At 49.1% G+C, this 18059-nt stretch overlaps 1 protein-coding gene across 1 annotated transcript; it reads left to right on the top strand.

The window, feature by feature from the left end:
• Positions 1 to 1512: 1512 nt before the first annotated feature.
• On the top strand, positions 1513 to 18018 carry cd81a (CD81 molecule a). Its single transcript, XM_042341529.1, has 8 exons — positions 1513 to 1698; positions 4052 to 4166; positions 12275 to 12372; positions 14370 to 14444; positions 14723 to 14839; positions 15378 to 15449; positions 16436 to 16519; positions 16739 to 18018. The coding sequence occupies exons 1-8, from the start codon at positions 1633 to 1635 to the stop codon at positions 16799 to 16801; spliced, it is 690 nt and encodes a 229-aa protein (XP_042197463.1). The 5' UTR covers positions 1513 to 1632; the 3' UTR covers positions 16802 to 18018.
• The last annotated feature ends 41 nt before the right edge of the window (positions 18019 to 18059 follow it).

Below are 18059 nucleotides of genomic sequence, written 5' to 3'. Positions count from 1 at the left end.
TATTAGATGATAAGGGGGAGCAAGCCACATTCCTGTCCTGGTTCTATTGCTTTGTACAATAACAAGTGGTACGTAGCCACCCTATGTAATTCCAGTTTCTTATTTTTATCGCTTTACATGGTTGGCATTAACTCTTTCCTTACGGGATCCCCAAGCTTTGGCTCTTGCCAGTTTGCACCTAATACTTTGCAGAACTAGATAAGCAGGATGTGCGATTCCAGGGAAAAAGTGTGTATTCCATTCCAATACATGGGAATGGGTGACACCCAGGACACAGGTGGGAGATAGATTTGTGGTAAACAGAGAAGATGGCTGCATGAGGCAGAGGTCTTTCCCAAGGCGTCATTCCACATGGTGGGGGTAGGCTCAGATGCATTTTTATTGGAGCTTCTGGATCAAGCAGTTGTTATCCCAACAAGCCAGGTGGGTGACATGAGATGTGGATCCCTTCTGTCTCATGAGATGCTCTGCCTCATCGCTTCACTACACTGAAGGCAGATCTGATAAAGACTGATGAGGAGATTCTGAGGCAGCGATTTGGATGGCCTGATCACGCTGAGGGGCCAGGATTGGCTTGCAATGTGTCATAGAGGGCCTGACTGTGCTTGGGTTGGTTGTGGTCCATATGGGCAGCGCTCGCTGTGTCAGAATTGGCTATACTTGTGCTTGTATTGACTGAGCTGTGTGGTAAGGTGGGGGATGGGATTGACTTGTCCCACACATTGGCTGTGGGCATTGGGCAACTTGGTGTGGGCTGGGCAGGGCTGTGGGCAGAGCCAGGGCAGGGGTTGTGGGCAGAGCCAGGGCAGGGGTTGTGGGCAGGGGATTGCAGTGACTCAGGATCGAGTGTCACCATTGGCTGCCTCAAAGCACCCAACTAAGGTGTGAAGAGGCGGGCTCTGATTGGCTGGGCTTGGGTTGAGTGTGATTGCACTGATGATAAGGGAGTGACATTTGTGGGGCACTGCTGTGCGCAATTGGCTGCCGCGTTTCGCCCCCAAAATATACAGTCATTTCACTTTACAGCATATTCTGTGAAGCGCTTTAAGGCGTCTCGAAGACGTGATAAGGCGCTGTATCAAATGCGAGGATTATTGTTATTATTATTGGCTTGGGGCGGGAAGAGCTGGGATTGGCTGAGGTGGGAGGAGCTGTGATTGGCTGGGGGGGGACGGGAGGAGCTGCGATTGGCTGAGGGCGGGAGGAGCTGCGATTGGCTGGGGGGAAAGGAGCTGTGATTGGCTGGGAGGGCGAGAAGAGCTGCGGTTGGTTGAGGGCGGGAGGAGCTATGATTGGCTGGGGCGCGGGAGGAGCTATGATTGGCTGGGGGGCGGGAGGAGCTGCGATTGGTTGAGGGCGGGAGGAGCTATGATTGGCTGGGGCGCGGGAGGAGCTGTGATTGGTTGAGGGCGGGGGAGCTGTGATTGGTTGAGGGCGGGAGGAGCTGTGATTGGCTGGGGGCGGGGCTGGTTTTGGCGGGATGGTCGCTGCGCGCGGCGTCGCCAGCAGCAGTTGGTGTCGCGAGCGGCCGGAGTCAGTCAGTCAGTCAGTCAGTGAGGAGACCGCTGCACAGCCAGAACTTCAGCCACAGCCACACAGCGCCTCAGACACCACACACCCAGAGCTACAGCCATGGGAATTCAGGGCGGCATGAAGTGCATCAAATACCTGCTCTTCGTCTTCAACTTCCTCTTCTGGGTAAGTGGCCGCTCACAGCGCCCCGACACCCGCCTCACCCCGACACCCGCCTCACCCCGACACCCGCCTCACCCCGACACCCGCCTCACAGCGCCCCGACACCCGCCTCACCCCGACACCGGCCTCACCCCGACACCCGCCTCACAGCGCCCCGACACCCGCCTCACCCCGACACCCGCCTCACCCCGACACCCGCCTCACAGCGCCCCGACACCGGCCTCACCCCGACACCCGCCTCACCCCGACACCCGCCTCACCCCGACAGCCCGAGCCCTCGCTCTGACATTTAACAGTGTCTCCCCCTCTCTCTATAACAGTCTCTCTCTCTGACACTGTAACAGTCTCTCCCTCTCTCTCTGACACTATAACAGTCTCTCTCTCTCTCTCTGTCACTGTAACAGTCTCTCCCTCTCTCTCTGACACTATAACAGTCTCTCCCTCTCTCTCTGTCACTGTAACAGTCTCTCCCTCTCTCTCTATAACAGTCTCTCTCTCTCTCTCTGACACTGTAACAGTCTCTCTCTCTGACACTGTAACAGTCTCTCCCTCTCTCTCTGACACTATAACAGTCTCTCCCCCTCTCTCTATAACAGTCTCTCTCTCTCTGACACTATAACAGTCTCTCCCTCTCTCTCTGACACTATAACAGTCTCTCTCTCTGACACTATAACAGTCTCTCTCTCTCTGACACTATAAAAGTCTCTCTCTCTCTGACACTATAACAGTCTCTCTCTCTCTGACACTATAACAGTCTCTCCCTCTCTCTCTGACACTATAATAGTCTCTCCCTCTCTCTGACACAAAACCAGTCTCTCCCTCTCTCTGACACTATAACAGTCTCTCTCGCTCTGTCACGCAGGTTAGTGTCTGGTTCCAGTGGAGTAATAGCTTCTCTCCCTGTTTCCTGACACAGAGCAGCTTGAGGGTTTATAAATAATAATAATCCTTGCATTTGATATAGCGCCTTATCACGTCTTTGAGACATCTCAAAGCGCTTCACAGATTATACTGTAAAGTGAATTAACTGTATAATTGTGGGCGGAACACAACAGTCAGTTGTGCATATTGGCTTACTGTTAGCCCCTGTTTCTCTTGTTGTTGAGATCCAGCGATTTACAGCAATGCTCAAGCAGCTCAGCAAAGGAAATGAGGATTTACGAGCACAGGGTGGGGGGGCCATACTAGGGGTGTTTCTCTTGCAATGTGGAGAGTTTTAGGAATCTGGGTAGAAAGTGAACCAGAACTGGTAAATCCCCTTAGCTTCAACAAAGTTGATTGGAAATGATTCCCCTTTAATAAGGATTTACTAGAAATGTGCATGTGCCCCTGACCCTGGCAAAATGGGCTGGGAGGGGCTTGTACCTTGGGTGCTTGCCTGAATCACTCTGTTGTTAGCCCAGCCTTCGCTCTTCACCTTCTCCCTGTTCTAAGCAGCTTGGTGCTGCACTAGCACTGAGATAGCATGCTCGCCCTTTACTGAGCTACAATCCAGCTCTGGTTCCTGATCAACAATCCTCCAGATAAAATTAGACATTTAACTTGTAGCTGTTTATTCACATTGCAATGCACAAATTGTCTGCCATGTTAAGTACAGTGACCGCAATTTACAGTAAATCTTATGAACTGCTTTGAGACATCCTTGCTGTTATGTTATGTCAAATATAAGGATTATTTATTTAAAACTCCCTCTGCCCTGTCCACTCAGCAATGGCATAGGTTAGAAACAGTAAAGCTCCCCCTACCCTATCTGTCCACACTCCCAGGTCAGCAACATACTGGAAATAATATAGTGTTTGTGCTGTTATCTAACTGTAGTGTAAAGTCTGTCCAGTGGGTGTGGATCTGAACCAAGCTTTAGTTTGAGCTGCTGTGGAAGTTGGAGTTGTGTTAATCTCTGGGATGCTCATGCTCAGGTGTCAGTCACTCTCACTTTTACCTGTGCATCAGAAGTCTGAATGTCCAATATTTGATACTTTGAACTCACAATCTAGACTGGCACCCCAGGGCAGTATTGGCGGAGCTCCAGTGCTGCTTTGTCGGTGGTGCTGTGCTTCGGATGAGACGTTAATCCTTGCTCCCAACTGTCTGTTCAGGTGGACTTTAAAGATCTTGTGACACTATTGAAAAAGAAGTGTTAATTTCTCACAATCCTGGCCACCAATCCTCCAGATAAATTTTGTCTAAATAAATACTGCACTTGGCAGTAATAACTCTAAAGCATTTTGTTACATTTCAACCAAATGGGGTAATATTTAAGGTTCAAGGGATTTTTTTTTTTTGCAATTAGCGGTTTGGAGTGGGCTAGTGTGGGCTGGGTGAGCAGTGGGTAACGTGTGTTTTTCTCCCCTGGTAGCTTGCAGGAGGAGTGGTTCTGGGCGTAGCTCTCTGGCTTCGACATGACCACCAGACAACTAGCGTTCTGGAGCTGCATCTCGAGAACCGGGCTGCCCCCACCACCTTCTATGTAGGTAAGAACCCAGGACAAACATACACCCACTCCCGGTGTCACCACCCACCCCCCCCCCCCCCCGCTTTACACAGCTGGCGTGGAAAATGGAAGAATGCGCTTGAGACATTTACACACCACAAATGGTTGTGTTGTGAAGTGAAAGAATGTCTGAAACGCTCACCTGAACACATTCGGTACCTTTATAACCATTGGGTCCAGTATTCCATGATGGAACAGCTCTGTTGGCTTCAGGATTGATTCCAAAATAATGTTAATGCTGATGTGAGGGAGCCAGACCATGGCTATTAAAATAAAACCTTTCAAGGTGACTTATGTGAAGAGCAAAGCAGGTTGTTTAGACAGACTCAATCTCAAGCCCCAGACTTTGTTGTCGTATACTCTATATAAAGTAGTTTCCTCCATTACCTGGGAGCCCCAGCTGGGGTCTGGTTGTTTGGGAAGATAAATATGAAAGGCAGAAAGATCAACCCGGATGTTGTCGGAAATGTTTACGTAAAAAAGCCATGTTCCCCACTGCAAATCCTTTGCTAGAAGTGAAGTACTCCAAGACACTGCCCTCCGTGAAGGGCAGTATTTAAATGCCATTCATTGTTTTGGCGACGAGACAGATGATGGTGTGTTGAGACAAAAAGATCTAGCAATCCTTTGCCTTTACATCCAGAGGAATAGAGTACAGAAGTAGGAAAGTAATGTTAAATTATTTAAAACCTCAGTTAGGCAACATTTAGAATTTTTTTTGGTCATTCACGTATCCGACAAATGTGGAAACCCATCACCATGCTTAGGAGTATTCATGCCAAATTGAGAATTCCACACATCCCACCTACACATGTAAATCCCAGTGATAGATTGTTAGAATGAAATTTGCACTCTGTCCCTGAATCCTGCTCACCTAATTCCGGAAATTATTACTTTCTAATTACGGAAAATGCTCCTCCCATGGTCTCAGCTGACAACAGCCTGTAACATGGGCTATTCAGGAGACTCAGCTACCCCCGATCTGTCCCCTTCAGGTACCAAGGCACTGAGACTCCACTCCTCCCATGCTCTCTACTCATTCCTCGCAAGAGCCAAGGCTTGGGGACCCCAGAGTGTGCGTTGGGGTACTGGTGAAGTCTAACCAGCTAAAACCGCATAGCTTGCCATTGACAATGCTGTCCGGCAAGCTTTCCCGCTGCTTGTCCAGAGATTCCAGAGCTGTTCATTGGAATGGAATGTGCACTTTCTTTCTAGTGTGCAGCTGACTGGAAAGAGAGCGAACTGGATAGAGCATCAGTCACAGAAAGTGCCACCAACCATCCACTGGGCTGTGGTCTGACCCCACCTGGATTACTGGGTATAGTCCTGGTTACTGTGTAAACTTGTTTTCTCCATTATCTGGAAGTCTCCCAGCCTTGGCATTGGCAAGAGTACAGAGTAGGAAAAATAGATTGACAGTGGGAAGAAATGACCTGAGTAATGAAGAGAGGCTCAGGGAAGGCTCCGTTCAGGGGAGATGTTTTTAGAATCCCAAAAGGTGTAGGTCACGTGAACCTTAATAATATCTGTAACTTGTTAACTATCTGTACAAGGTGGACTCGGTCAGGGGTATGGGATGGTCAGTCCCATGGAGGCAGATTGTTAGCGCATTCAAGAGAGCGAACTGTAGGGGTATTTAGTGAAGAAATTGATTGAGAGATAGTCTTTGATCACAATTATTTATGATTTGCATTTTGTAATAAGCCTTTTCATAAGCTCCTTATCACAAATGTTTCTTCAAGCATTTCACATTTTAATTGCTGACAAGTGAAGTGACTGTTTTGACTAAAAACAAAGTGAGATTTGCCTTTAATAGGGATTTCAAAGTGGGAAAGAGGAGCCGAGGTGGAGTGCCTGAAGGATCTTGGCGAGGAGCTCTGATTGTGTTGAGGCCTCTTAGGGGAAGGGGTGGAGGCTGTTGAGATGCCTTTCTCAAACTCTTTAAGACATTGCTACTTCCAAATAAAAGGCCTCTAGCCCTAGGCTTCCTGCTGCAGTGTTAACAAAATGCTCCACAAGAGCCTTCTTCCTGAACAGGATGCAGGATGTCAGGGGAACAGCGAGGTCACAGTCCCAGACTTTGGCACACAAATAGGCCGGAAGGGCTCAGGAAGGACACTGCGATTTGTCCTGACCTATCTGGGATTGATCTCAGCTGCCAACAGGATACAGCCTGTAACATGGGCTATTCAGGGGTCTCAGCTACCCTCATTCGGTCCCCATCAGGTAGCCAAGGCACTGAGACTCCACTCCTCCCATGGTCTCTACTCATTCCTCGCTCCCTTTATCTGTTCATTAGCTCCTGTGCGTTGAGCCACCACCCCCACTCCTAGAAATAAATAACCCCATTCTAGGATCTTGGCTTTTGCCAACTCTCTGGAATAAGGTAAGCAGGGATGCGTCCATCCAGGGACAGCGTGCTATTTCCATTCCAGGCGCACAAAAATATCCATTTGTAAATAGCAGCACATGTTACTTGCGTGGGTATTCAGGAGGGATGTGGGTTGAAGGGCTTTCTTCATCCAAGACCACTCAAAATCTCAAATGGAATGGAATTATGGGCTGGAGTTTACAAGCTGATGGAGTCCAACGAACAATCCCTTAGTTTGGTCAGTGGGTGAGGAGGGACTGGGGTTAGGAAATCTCAGGATTGTCAGAATTTCAGGGGGAGGTTGTTGTTGTTGTTTGGAATTCCTCACCACAAATGGCTATTGAGGCTGGATTAATAAAATCATTTAAAAGGGAACTGGATAAGCACCTCAAATGTCAGTGCTCAAATGTACTGAGGTCCTTATCCTACGAGAGAGAGCTGTAAAAATAGATGATTTAGATGAATAGGAAGCAATGACTCGAGCACAATGGGCTAAAAGGCTTTGTACTATGCAAGAAAAGTGGAGTTTCTATCTTTTGGTCCTTTGGATCAAATGTTGAACTGAGGTCCTGTCAGCCTCTTCAAGAGAGGCTAAAGATCCCAGGACAGTGTTGGGAAAGAGAAGAGTTTCCCCTAGTATCCTGGCCAACAATTCTCCAGATAAATTAATCATTCACTTCATAGCTGTGCGCAAATTAGCTGCTTTGTTCACAAAGGCACTCACACTACTGCGGAATTCCTATTAAAACACTTTGAAACATTTCATAATTATAGGTGTTCTATCAAGCGCAAGGATTAATGTAAAGGAGAACTGCTGTGCTGGGGGCGGTGAGGAATGTCCTGTTTACAGCGCTCAGAGCAGGGCTGTTTTCATTGCTCACTGCTCTCATCAAAGCACAAGCGGAGACCCATCCCCTCTGTGTGTTTGAGGTTGTGTGGAGCTGTCTCCAGCTTCTGTGAGTGCTGTTCTGTTCCCCTCTGTTGCCAGCAATTAATTCATAACAGACAAAAGGGAATTGAGCTGAGAGCTGATCACGCAAACCACTGGTGTTTGCAGCATCGCAATGCAGGGCCATGAATTCACCATTCACACCCCCCACCCACCCACCCCCTCTCTTGCCCTCCCCCCCTCCTCACTTGCTCTCTCTCTCCCTCCCTGCTTCATTGTTTTTCTCTCCTCATTGACTTTCCTCTTTTATCGGGGTAGAGGGGGAAGGTAATTAGGGTATGCGTATAGCTGAACTGACTCTGGGAAGACAGGCTAGGCAACGAATGGTTGAAATCAAGGCTCTGGCAGTTCCGAACCCGTGTGGGTCTGTAGTACTCCAAGGCTCGGCTGATGTCAAACCAACCAGCCTGGCTCACTGGGGTTGGGGATTCTTCCCACTCAGCTCCCATTAACCCTGCAAGCTAAAGCCCTAACAGTGGACAAGTAGCTTGCCAGATAGTGCTCTCAATGGCACACTACTTGGCTCTAGCTAGTAGTTACTCCAACACATATATTAGGCACAGGTTGGTGGGAGACCACAAGCTTGGCCTCCCACCAACTGTGCCTAATACTCAACAACAACAACTTGCATTTATATATTGCACTTCATGTGAGGTAGAGTCTCAGAGCGTTACTCCCTGGAAATGAGTAGACAGAGAAGCTTCCTCCAGGGAGAGGGTGCACATTCCATTCCAGACACAGGGAAATTTCCATGTGTAAGTGGGATATAGGAATATCTAACTGGTTTGGATACTCTTAAGCACAGTGATGAGTTTCTGTGTGTGTCAGATAGCCGGCCGACCAACATAAATCTCTGAATCTCTTTGAGATGGACTTAAAAGTGCTTTTCTTTCTATGAAAAGCGCTCTTAAGTCCAGTTTTTTGTGTGTCAGATTGATCTTGGCATCGCTCAATGCTTGCTTATTATGGTACAATGCAAAACAATAATATTACCAGTTTAAATTCCCCCACTCATTCCCTCTTGAGACCTCCCGAAATCCCACCCATTCACTGAGACGCTCTGAGATGTTTTGATGTTCTGGCGATAACAGTTGCAAGGATTATTATTCCCTAAAGGTCTCAGAAAAAGATCGGCTCCAGCCACCAGTGAGGGCTTATCATGGGCTCAGAGGCTTGTGAATCTCCCCATTCCCTCCCTATCCAAACAGCCAGCTTCATTCAGACACTGGCTCCGCTGGGAGTTGTTACGGGAAACATTGGATTGCATCACTGGCTCCTCGTGCACCTTTCTGTCTCTGCTCCTTCCCCCCCAGTTGCATACACATTTAGATATGGACAGGAAATTATATTAAGTGGAAAGTATTTACTCTGTGCTGTGTCTGAGCAAGGGAGCCGTGCTGAGAGAGGAAAATAGTGTGTGAGTGAAGGCAGCCCTGTATCTGAGCCCTGCTCAGCACAACACTGGTGGTGGGTGGGGACTTGGTGGGGAGGGACTTTTCCTGGGTCAGGCTGCCAATTCAGGCCTCCCAAAGGTCCTGTGCTCCTTCACAAACATTCTTAGCCATTTCAATATGTTAGAATTTTTAAAATTTGTTGTGGCCCTCACCCCCTCCCCGTTTCCTCCCCCCCGCCCTCACAAGGCACCCACCAACCCCCGTTTTAGCGTATTACGGGTCACTTGCCAACTAGAAAGCACGCAGATAGCTGCCTGGCTGTTTGTGCGTGGTTTGGCTTCCTTCACTGCTTCCTTCATTATTTGATCTTCAGGTTAATGCTGTGCTTTTGATGTAGAGCACAATAACGTCACAGCAAGTCACAGGGTACTGTTTTCAAGTATATCTGTAGGCACATATCTGGTCCACTAGACTCTGCACTGCATTAGTAATAAACTTTGCATTTGATATAGGACACCCAAACTATCAAAGCAAGTCATAGGGAATTACTGTCCATCCATTACATGTTCTTCGTACTCCGATTACTCCAGTCCTTGTGAAACTCTACTGGCTCCCTGTCACAAAGCGGATCGACTTCAGGATCCTCACTCTAGTGTTTTAATCCCTCCATTCCTTGGCACCTCCCTGTCTCTCTAACCTCTCTCCCCACAGCAGTATACGCTGACTCTGCTCTACTGGGTCCAGCCTCCTCCGCGTCCCCCAAATCCTCCGCTCCACCATTGGTGGCCATGCCTTCAGCCACTACGCCCCAAAACTTTGGAACTCCCTCATTCAACCCCTTCGCCTCGCCCCCTCCTTCCCCATCCTCAGGTCGCATCTGAAGACCTTCCTTTTCGACCAAGCCCACGGTCACTTTCCCTCTCTCCCTGGCTCAACCTTGGGCTCCACCATTGTTAAGCGCTCTGAGACACCACCCGGACTGGAGAGTGCTATATAAGTGCAAATTGTTGTTCTCCTGCGCTTCCATTCCCTCTCCTGTGTGACTGAAACCAGCAGCCTCAGTCAGAGCCAGCTCCCCGCCACTTCCGCCTGGGGCCCCAGGACTGTGCATCCTGCTCTCTCAGCCCCACCCTCAGCTCCCAGGTTGTATTGTCACAGGATTTTCAGGACAAATGAGTAGAGGCTGACTTACTTCCCCTTACGTTTACTGGCTGTGCACTGGGTCTCCACTCAACAGACAGCCTTTCAGAGATATCTGAAACTCGGCGAGAGAGCCTTGAGAATGTGGAATTAACTACCCAAAAAAGAAGTGGAGAATTTGGGATTAAGGCGTATAGAGCATTGTTTTTGGTCAACTGGGTGTCTGACACATGTGGAAACCCATTACTGTGTTTAAGAGTGAGACTCGAGTTTCACATATGCATTGAAGTTTCCGTTGCTATGGAGTCTCCCAAGAGTGACGCATCCTGTTCACGGAATGCCGGAAAATATTTAGAACAGGTTAGCGAGAGCCAAGGCTTTGGGTTCTGGCGCCTGGTATTTTCACGTTAGTTGTTGGAAGTATAATAAATTCAGCTGTGTGTTGGCTGACTTGCTGAGTAGGCGTTCGTTCGTTCCTGAAATAACTTGCTTGGAATCATTAAAGAAAGCAGCCCTAGCTGGGCTCAGAGCACAGCGTGCTTCACTGCCAATCGAGCCTGCAAGCCAGGGCACACATGGAATTAGTGAATCATTGGCTCCACCAAACTTAGCCACAGAGGCTGGTGTGGCTGTAGTCCTACACAGAGCAAATCCTGACACACCATTACAGTTACCTCACAAATACATTCGGGAGAGACCCTGTGCTCTGGCTTTCTGCTGGCTCATTGCAGCTCCTCCAGTTCTCCCCAGCCTCTGGGATTATCTGGAATTTCCTGTCTTCTGGCTAACGTCCAAACACCAGGTGTTGGAATCGCACCAAGATATCAGTTTGGCTCCGTTCGTAGCTCTTGCCCATAAATCAGCCCTTGAGCATCAACTTAAACTGAGCTCGAGTCCAGTGCTGGGGGAAGCGCTGCAGGAAACTCACAGATCAATAGAACCATAAGGTATTGATAGATATCTTATAGATATCTGTAAAAGCAGACAGAGCTTTTGTTTAAGGTCTCATCTGAAGACGAACAATGCAGTGACGTATAACGTGAATCTGTTATCTTCTGTTATAGAGATGAGCAACTGAGGCAGCCTGACACCCAAGGGCTGTCACTGAGGGGCTAGTAGCTGGTAGCTAGCCCTGGACAGTACTGAGATTGCTTGTGTTTTGATTGTGCCTGTGACTCTGAGATATTGTGTCCCGTTACAAAAGGTTTATTGTGCTCCCCCGCATCCAAACACATGTCTATTGTGTCCTCCACACACCCTGCCGTGGCGTGACAGAACTTGGTGACTGCTCCCTTCTTCTCTGTGCAGTGGTGACATTCTCTCCACTCGCACAGTCCGTGCCTTGTCGCAGTCTCTCCCTCTACCACCATTGTTGGAATTCTAATGCTCAAAGTCCTTTAAACTCCCAATACTGAATCATTTTTTACAGGATCCGAGGTGGATTCCAAGTCTTAGTGGAGTCCAGTAACATAGTGGTTAGCGCACTCGGCTCACAAGCGACAAGACTTGGGTTCGATTTCCAGGCAGGGTGACAACGTAGACAAGTTTCCTTACTCCACGCAGTAAGAAGGAACCTGGTGTTTAATCGATTCGTGGATCGTTTTCCTGGAATAATAGTAGTCACTAAATCCACAGCTGTTTGTGGGACATTGCTGTGCGCAATTGGCTGCTGTGTTTCACCCATAAAATACAAAGTCAATCCACTTTCCAATATGAAGTGTAGTGCTTTGACACGTCTCAATGACGTGTTAAGGCGCTGTTTCAAATATAAGGATTATTATTATATTACATTAGAGACCACCTGCCTCTGAGTGCCAGGAATGTGGGTGGTAAATGCCATTAAAGAGATAATAATATTTCTTGCATTTGGTAGAGCGCCTTATGTTGTTGAGACATCTCGAGGCGCTTCACAAGATATATTGTAAATTGGTGTGCCTGTATGTTTTGTGGTTGGACCGAGCCAGCCAATTTGTGGTTGTTTTTCTCTTCATTGCAATATTTAGTGGGGGGGGGTTCCCCATCTCTCAAGCCTTATCTATCGAAACTACATTGTTTCCTGCCTCTGCACACATTAACCACTGTCTAAGTAGGGTTACATAATGTAGCCTGAACTGGCCGTTCGCTCTCCCTTTCCGAGTTTCAGCCCGTGACGCCTCATAGCAGATCCCTTGATTTCCTGAGGTGTGTCCCAGAGCGTGTGGGATCTGCTGTAACCTTGTTCTCTCCTCCCGCAGGAGTCTACATCCTGGTTGGTGTGGGAGCGGTGATGATGATAGTGGGATTTCTCGGATGCTATGGAGCCATTCAAGAATCCCAGTGCATGCTGGGCACGGTAAGAACAAAACTGCGTGACTCTGCATTGTACCCTGTGTCACCACACCAGCTGCACTGGCACACTTGTCACTGTGCCAGCCTGCTCCTCCCTCCTCAACCCTTCCAGCCTCTATTTCTATCACAGTTCTCTCTCCAGGAACCTGCATTCTCCATTTACATTCCATCTGCCTTCCCTGTGTCTTTCTCCGAGTTCATCCCCTCCCACTTTTATATTCACCTCCTCGTCCCAAATTTGTCCCCAGCTCATAGGAACAGGAGTGTGCACTCGGCCCATCGAGCCTGTCCCAACACAAGATCATGACAGACCCACAACTCCATTCCCACTCCCGCCCTCTCTCCATATCCCCGATACCGTGTCTATCAAACATTTATCTATTTGCCTTTTAAATTCTTCAAGTGACTCTGCCTCCAGTGCCCTCTGGGAGAGTGAATTCCACAGTCACACCACCCTCTGTGAAAAATGTTCCCTTACTTCACTTTTAAACGGTTTAGCCTCAAGTTTAAAACAATGACCTCTATTCCTTAATTCTCTCGTTTTAGCAACTAAAACAGATGATCGTTATTCAGCTTGACAAACGCTTCAGAATTTTAAACACCTCGATCAGGTCACCACTCGAACTTCCCGAACTCGAGAGAATTCAATTCAAACTTTTCCATCCTTTCATCCTAATTTAGGCCCTTGACACGAGGAATCATTCTAGTAAATCCACATTGCACACTCTCTGAGGCCAATATATCCTTCCTACGGTTTGGTACTCAAAACGGCACAGAAAACTCCAAATGGGGTCTGACCAGTGTTTTGTACAAGCTGTAACCCCACTTGTTGACTTTTGCATTCCAGCCCCTTGTGATCAATGCATTAGCCTTTTTGATAAACTCTGCACTTTTTTTGTAATGATCTATGAGGCTGAACGCCTGCTTTGCTCATTTCCCCCGGCTACTTAGCTCATCATTTGTGGCATTTCCCTGATCTAGATCCGCTCCCGTGTTTCCCTCCATCATTCACTTCAATTCTAATCGATTCTATTTTGTAATATGAAGAATGCTGTATATATTCGGGTTGTTATTGTGCCCATCCTCCCATTGTCTCCTTGCAAGTCAAAAATGTAACAGCAGTAAGATTGCATTGGGAGTGAGCCGAACCAGTGAAGTACATTCTCTCGTGTACGTGCTGAGTGACAGTGGGTCTGGCTCATTTTTACCCTCTGCCTCCATTATCTGTGGGTTTTATAGTGCCGCATAGCATCAAATCAGCTTGAAGCCCTCCACAGATAATTACTGAACAGTCAGTACACTAGGCAGGAATTACACTTTGAGAATGTTCACAGATGAGCTGTAAAACTGCAAGGTCTTTGGTCCTGTCGAGTATAGTGACTGTGTGTTTGTAGGTGAACCCATCAGCCATTTTATCCACTGTAAAATCCTGTAATCTGGGGGATTGTTGTTTTGGACACTGGGAGAGAGAATGGATCAATTTCAAGATCCTCAAACTCATCTTCAAATCCCTTCATGCCCTGGCACCTCCCTACCTCTCCAACCTGATTACTTCCCAACCTACTACCCGCTGCCACCACTCGACTGGCTCCAGCCTCCTACTTGTCCCTCGTGCCCTCCGTTTCACCATCGGTGGCTGAGCTTTCAGCCATTAAGCTCCGAAACTGGAACGCTCTTCCTCGATCCCTCCACCTTGCTCACTCCTTCCCCCTTCCTCTTCGATTATGCCTACAGTCACCCCTCCCTCCCTGGCTCGGCATTGTGCTCCTCTCTGAGACGCTACCCTGCGTGAGGGGCACTATATAAATGCAGGTTATTGTTGTGACCTTTTTGATAAAGATTAAAAGTTGTCTAAAATGTAATGCTGCTGCTGTTATACCCAGGCCAGAAGTGCAGTGAGCCTTAGAGTAAAGGGGTGGCTGTGGGCATACTCCTATAAAAACTGTTCATCATCCCTCTTCCAGTTAATCTAATGTAGTGACTGTGTGCCTTATCTTGCAGTTCTTCATCTGCCTGATTATCCTGTTTGCCTGTGAAGTGGCTGCTGGCATCTGGGGATTTGTGTACAGAGAAGAGGTACGCTTGCCTCACTTCCCCACACACACACACACACCCTGTCCCGCACTCATTCACCTCCTCTGCAGGGACTGGGGGTAGATGTTGGTATGGCTTTTTTAGACGGTGTGGAGTGGGGACTTAGTGTGGCTCATGTTGGGGGGGGTGTGGGGGGGCAGTGTGTCTGTTGTGGGGGGAAGGGGGTCAGTTAATGCTCTGGGATATTCCGGTTGTTGGGACAGAGGGTAGATTCAGAGTTGGAAGGGTTGACTCTGATTGATGCTCTGCTCCTTTCTCAGATCTCGGACCAGGTGAAGGATTTCTACGACTCCTCGCTGACCACGTATAAGACCTCGATGCTGTTGTCAGACCGCCGAGCCCGGGCCAAGGCCGTGCTGCTCACCATGCACGAAGCGGTGAGTGCACAGACCAAGACGAGGGACGGGAATGCGGGGAGTGGGAGGGGGGGGGCAATCATGTTTGTGGTTCATGTTGGAAGGCTTTCAGCCTCTTTGCCCCCCACACTCTGGAACTCCATCCCACAGTCCCTTTGCCTCGCTTCCTCCCTCGCCTCCTTCAAAGTCTCGAGATCCTCCTCTTCGATCGTGCCTTCGGTCGCCCTCCCACCTCTCTGCCTTTCCTCACCCCTACCCCACCCCTCCACCATGCTCGGGTCCTGATCCCTGATTGTTCAGCGCCTTGGGACGTCCTCCCGAAGTGAAAGGCGCACTATAAATTTAATTTTGTTGTTGAAGGTCGGGTCAGTGGATGTCAAGCGTTTGTGGGGTGAGGGGGGAAGTCGCTGGGTATCTTGGGTGGGGGTTGTGTCATGGGTGTTTGTGGGGGGTCTCGGGGTGGGGGGGGTGAGTGTCTCGGTTGTTTTGTGGGATTGTGGGGGTCTCTGTTGTGAGGCTGGGCTGCTGTTAACTCTAACCCTCGCTGTGGCCCTTTTAGCTGGACTGCTGTGATACCAGTGTGTTCCGGTCAGACGCCTGCCCCAAGAGAGATCCCACCACATTGAGTATGGTGAGTGAATACTTCAGTCCATCAGCTCAGGCACTTTGCCATCCTCTCAGGAAGGATTTACCGGCTGTTCTGTACGGCTGAAAGCGCTGGGGCTGAGCTCGGCTGCTTTCCCCGCACTGCTCGAGGGCGCCCTCTGGTGTCAGGCTGGCAGAATCCTGGGAGCAGGTAGGAAGGCCCTTGTGGAGCACAACTTGTGGAGTCCCGTAGCGTAGTGGTTAGAGCGCTCGCTTCACAAGCAAGGCGACCCGGGTTCGATTCCCAGGCTGGACGAGACCTTAGGCAAGTCTCCTTGCTCCTCACGTCTCTGTTTCCCCAGCAGCAAGTAGGAACCCAGTTGGGAGCAATTGCCGGATTGCTCTCTGGGGGATAATAATTCCTCAAAAATAAGTTTGTCCACTCAATCCATGACTGTTTGAGGGACATTGCGGTGCGCAATTGACTACTGCGTTTCACGCGCAAAATACACTTTACAGTATATTCTGTGAAGCGCTTTGAGAAATGATAATGCACTGTATCAAATACAAGGATTATTATTAATACCTTACTTCACATGTGGCTTTCTTCACATAATTCCTCTAAAATACTCCCAATCAACTCTGCTCCATTAGCCACCTGGCATTTCATTCCACATCCTGACATAGAGGAAGATAAGCTTCCTACCTTTTCTTTCACACTCACGTATAATCCTACATTCAAACTCTCTTGTCCTCGCATCACCTACTCACCATTTATTCTCCAAGCCTTCCATTCTCTTCGCATCCTCCTGATGTGAAAGGCACTTTTTGTTGTCATCTTAAACACATAAATCACATGGCCTCTTTCTCCATTATGTCCGTGCCACTGGAGCCCTTTCCTTTAACCCTGCACTCTCTCCATTGTGTTTATTGTTGTGAGGTGTGTCACTCAGTGTTGTGAGATTGTGTGTGTGTCACTGGGGTGTTGTGAGGTGTGTGTGTGTCACTCTGGTTTTCCCGCTTTACCCACAGGATTGTCATAGGAAGATCAACGAGCTTTTCTTTGGGAAGCTGTACATCATTGGGATCGCTGCCATCGTCGTCGCAATCATCATGGTAGGAACTTTAGGACCTATCCCACATCCCTGACTGGGTGTAGATGGGGGATGGCCGCCTAGACTATGGGGGGGTAGGGGAGGTGGGGGTAGTTGCCAGGTGGTGTGTGTGGGGAGTTGCCAAGCTGTTGGGTGGAGACTGCATGGCAGTGGTGGGGTGTGGGTGGGGGCATAGACAGGGGTATGTCTCTCACTCACGGTGGGGGCTTTCTTGTTGCAGATTTTCGAGATGATTTTCAGCATGGTCCTGTGCTGTGGGATCCGGAGCAGCAGTGTGTACTAACCTCACTGCCTGCCGCTGCCCTCAACTGGCTCCCAGCACAGCAGCAAAAGCAGCTTTGTTGTGGAACAGCCCGACCCACTTATAAAATAACCCCTCCCCTCCCAACTAACCTCAATGATGGTGCTTCTCACAATGTTTTGTATACCCCCCCACCTCGCCCAACCCCCAACCCCCGACCTCACCAACACTGACAGTCGATGTAACAGCAACTGTTTAACCAAAGGACAGTGTGCGGGGAAAGGGAAATGGATCGCATTGCCCACCCCCACCCTATGCTGGTTTTTGACGCCTCCTCATCTCCTGAACGGGCATCAGTTGCTGCCCAGGTGTCACAGTGAAGCCTGGTGTGAGTTACCAGCTCAATTCAGATTTGAAGCCATTCTTCAGTGAGGGAGATGGGGGTGGGGGGGCGCGCGGAGGAAACTGCCAGTGGGGTGGGGGGAGTGGAGGGGAATGTCTTTCTGAGATTTTTTTTATATAATTGAACAATGCTGTGTTGGGGAGCACGCTGACACAGTTCCAGAGCTGATTTACTGATGATGATATAATGCTGTCTGTCTCGCTGGCCTGGCCAGTGCTTATCATGTGTATAATAATGAAATGTAACAGTAGCCTGCTGATGCCAGGCCAGTAACCAGTTAATGCACCGCCCCTGCCCCCTGTGCCACCCTGTAAGGTGGTGTGTCATCGCCCGCTGGCATTCCTCTAGGCTGCATTTATATAGCCCCCTTCACGCGGGGCAGTGTCTCGGCTCTGCCACTGTTAAGTGCTCTGAGACGCCGCCCCGCGTAAAGGGCGCTATATAAACGCAAGTTGTTGTCTCTGTGCAAGCAACAACATCTTCCTGGGTTTAGTTCAAACCTACCAGGGTGGGCTACGCTTCCTCCTGCCCTGTGCACAAGCCCAGCCAGAGCTGGTTACACTCACAGCCCGCAGCTCACCATACAGTGGACTGACTGCACACATGTTATCCAGACAGCAGTCTGCGCTGAGCTTGGGGGAGATGAGCGTTGTGTGGTCACTTGCGGACGGGGACGGGGGTGATTCCTAGCCTGATGAAGCTCCGATCACCCTGCTCCAACATGCTGCCTCGTTCCAGCAGCGCTAATGAAGGCTTCTGTATTTGGAGCTGTGTGCGCGCTGGTGCCTGCTTTCAACTGTCTCTGAAGTGCTTGTTATGTGAATATGTAACAATAAAGACCACTTTCTTTAACACAGCTTTGCCCCGCACTGAGTCCCTTGTGTGTGTGTGTGTGTG

This window comes from Callorhinchus milii, unplaced genomic scaffold (assembly GCF_018977255.1).
Source record: "Callorhinchus milii isolate IMCB2004 unplaced genomic scaffold, IMCB_Cmil_1.0 Scaffold17, whole genome shotgun sequence".
NCBI classification, from domain to species: Eukaryota; Metazoa; Chordata; class Chondrichthyes; order Chimaeriformes; family Callorhinchidae; genus Callorhinchus; species Callorhinchus milii.
This window is presented reverse-complemented; position numbering and strand designations above follow the sequence as displayed.